Here is a 3,266-nt window from a genome sequence, read left to right on the forward strand (position 1 = left end):
CGCCCCCCACGGGGCCCACGCCCTGCCGCGCCTCGGCGGCCAGGGCACAGCTCGAGTGTTCTAGAAACTTAGGCACCGAGCCCCCGGTGCCCGCGTGGGCCCTGCTGTCCGCGAAGCGGGGCGGCCGCTCCTTGGGCGCCTCCGGCCCCGGGCACTGGCCGGTTTTCCAGGGCTGCAGGTCCCCGGGGGGCGATCGCTGCCGCCGGGCGCAGGTGGCCGTGACAGACAGAGACCGCGAGGCTGAAAGTCAGGGGAACAGGGAAATGAGCACGGCCCAGCCCCAGCCCAACAGCAGGCAGCCGTCCAGTAAGTTCCGTCCCGGGAGAGGCCGGCATGCCTGGGGCGCGCGTTCTGCCCGGCCTGCGGGCAGGGGCGGGGGTCACGGAGCGGGCCCTCAGATGACAGCGGGCTGGTCCTTCTCCTCTGCCCTGGCGGCATCTAGAGGCGAGTCCGCCTGGAGACCAGAGCCTGACGAGCACCCCCACCATGGCACGAGCCGACGGCAGCCACCTCCGAGGCAGCAGAGCTCGGCCCGCCCAGGGCCCGGCTGCCGGCGCCTCCCGGGCCAACGGTGCCATGGCACACGCAGCAGCCCGGTGGTGTCGCCGGAGGAAGCCAGCTTCAGGAGGCCAGCAGTGACAGACTCGGCACAACCAGGCTAAGGCCCCCGCCCCATCTACGAGTCACGGCACACATCCGAGTGGCCCGGGTAGCTTTGGTGGCAAGGAGCGAGCCTGGCAGTTACACCTCGAGAGCTAAAAATCTCGCATGCGGGGCCCGGAGCGCTGGGGACCCCACGTGCCTGGGCGACGCCGTGAGATGGACTTAGGCCCAGGGCCGCCGAGGACCACGGTCACCCCCCCATGCCCGTTTCACAGCAGGTGTCAAAGCGTTTGGGAAAGAAGCGTCTCACCTGTTCCCGGGGCAGCCCGAGACAGGCCTGCTTCGAGGTCCCGGCCGCGGGCGGGGGGCTGGGAAGAGCTGTCACCTTAACCACAGAGAGAATTCAGTTGACACAGGCAAGAGACATCCCTGACAGCACGATGACCCTCCTGTGAGCCACGAGTCCCGCTGGCAGGCACCCCCCACGGGGCTGGCAGGGTCCCAGGGGCCCACATGTCCCCAGCCGCACACAGCGCAGCAGGCTGGGGCCACAGACAAGCCCGGGGCCCTCGTCGGAGGCCCACCCGTGCCCGGGTTCTCCAGGGACCTCTGGGGCACAGGCCCTCGATGGGCACAGCAGTGGCCGTTCCGACGGGCCCAGAGGAGGCTGCCAGCGTGGGGTGACGGGCGCAGAGGCAAAGGGTGCTGGCCGCGGGGCCCGCAGCACAAACCAGACCACGTCTCCACCAGCCGGGCACTGCCAGGCGGTGACCCCTGTGGGCCGGTTCCCGCCAGGGCACGGGCCGGGTCTGGTGTGTGCGGGGTCTCGGCGCCCAGTGGGCCTCCTCCGTGAGAGTCCCCACCAGGGGACACTGCATCCCCTTCCAGCTGGGCGCGATCGACCCCTGTCCCCTGGGAGCTGGCGTGAGATGCAAACACAGCCAGGCTGTCACGTGGGCAACTGTGACACAAGTTCCGGGTCCCCCACCGTGTGTGGCCGGGGCGGCTCTGGCCGGAGGACGGGCCACCAGCACAATGCTGTCACTGAGGCACGGCCGGGCCCTGCCTGGCCCCAGACCCTGCCAGGGCCCTGCGCAGGCGGCATCGCCCAGGCCGGGCCTGCGGGCAGCCGCCACGCCGATGGCCTCAGGCCCTTCTGGGCCTCGGGGCCAGGGACCCCGCAGGCTCCTGGCGGGGGCCGACCCTCTGGGTGAGTTCTCGTTGCCCCAAACCCCCAGTCCCCCACCAGAGCGGCAGGCCTGGTGGGGACCCAGCTGGGCCCCGACTGTCCACCCTGTGAGGCCCTGGGCTATGGGACATTCCCAGTGCGGCCCTGGCCAGGCTCCCAGGGCCTGACTGCGACTCCTGGGGTCACTTAGGCCTCGAGTGCTCAGGGCAGAGCCAGACACGTGCTCGGGACACACGCGGGCTGGGTCAGCCGCACCTGCCGTCTTGGGCGTGCTCGACGTGGGGTCGCTGGCAGAGCGGGCCATGCGCCCAGCACCCAGCCATGCCCACGCGCCCTGGCTGGGGCCCGCGGGGGAGGCGAGGCGGAGGGCTGAGGCTGGCGGCGGGACGCCCGGGGGGCCATCGGGTGTCTGCTGGCTTGGGCCCGGCGCGGCGGCTCCCTCAGGGGCTGGGAGGCTCGAGCTGTCGGCTGCCACTGCAAGGCAAGGGACAGGGCGTCAGCGCCGGCGCAGGACACCGCGGGCCAGCCCACGGCAGGGACGGCACCGCCACACGGCCACCGAGCACGGCGTGAAGAGTGGCCGCCCGGAGCCCTCCTGGCCTCCTGTGACCTCGTTGCCTGGGGCCACTCAGCAGGTGGATAAGTGCCCTGTGGTACAGAAAGGTGGGAGCCCCGGTGACCCCCACACGTCAGTCCACGAGGGGCGTGAGGGCTTCCCACGCCACAGACACGGCCCGCCCAGGGCAGCCCTCGGGAGGCCCGGGACGGTGGGGTCACAAGTGCTCGGTGAGCAGAGACAGGTGGGCCTGGGGGAGGGGGCGGCTGGATGCCGAGCCCCCAGGGGACCTGCCTGCACAGTCAGTCAGGCCTGGGAAGCTTGTCCTCCCCCCTTACCAGGTGGCCGTGTCCCCACTCCCACTGGGGCAGGTGTTCCCGGTGAGCCCGCCTGGGGGCACTTCCTCCCAGTCACAGCAGCCCAGGCCCCCAGGGTGGGCTTTGGGGTCCGCTCCTCCCTGTGGCCTCCCCCCGACCATTTGGAGAAAGACAACGCAGGCCTCGCACGCCGTGCGCACACGCGCGATTTTTCGGGACTGAGTCCTTTCTTTCGTAAACGTGAATAGAACATGCGTGGGACACGGGTGCGGCCGTGTGGCGGAGGCCACGCTGCCAGGTGTGCCCGCGGGGGGACGGCCAGCACCACGGGCGCCCGATCTCAGCCGCACCTGCCCACCGTGTCCTCGTGTAAATCTACCGACAAAACCCCAAACCAAAACGAACAGGAAAACATCGCGAGAGTGAAAAACAGGGCAAAACCTGACCTATCGGTGGACGGCGAACGTGCTTGAAGGTGCTCAAATTCCCGCGTGTGCGTGCGTGTGAGCGTGTGTCACACTCACCTACGTTAAGGACTTAAACTCGGCTGGGTGAACGGGAAAGTTGTCACCGCACCCCCTCCCCCCGCCCCAGTGGGACA

At 70.1% G+C, this 3,266-nt stretch overlaps 1 protein-coding gene across 1 annotated transcript in view; it reads right to left on the reverse strand.

The window, feature by feature from the left end:
* The window catches only part of FAM189A1 (family with sequence similarity 189 member A1), a gene marked incomplete at its 5' end in the record, with an annotated part of 33,850 nt that overhangs the window by 1,441 nt on the left and 29,143 nt on the right, over positions 1-3,266 (reverse strand). The window contains 3 exons of the mRNA XM_015585703.1: positions 11-240; positions 914-988; positions 2,048-2,266. Of these exons, the coding sequence (XP_015441189.1) occupies positions 11-240; positions 914-988; positions 2,048-2,266 (524 nt within the window). The remainder of the gene's footprint in view (positions 1-10; positions 241-913; positions 989-2,047; positions 2,267-3,266) is intronic.

This window comes from Pteropus alecto, unplaced genomic scaffold (assembly GCF_000325575.1).
Source record: "Pteropus alecto unplaced genomic scaffold, ASM32557v1 scaffold102, whole genome shotgun sequence".
Classification (NCBI taxonomy): domain Eukaryota; kingdom Metazoa; phylum Chordata; class Mammalia; order Chiroptera; family Pteropodidae; genus Pteropus; species Pteropus alecto.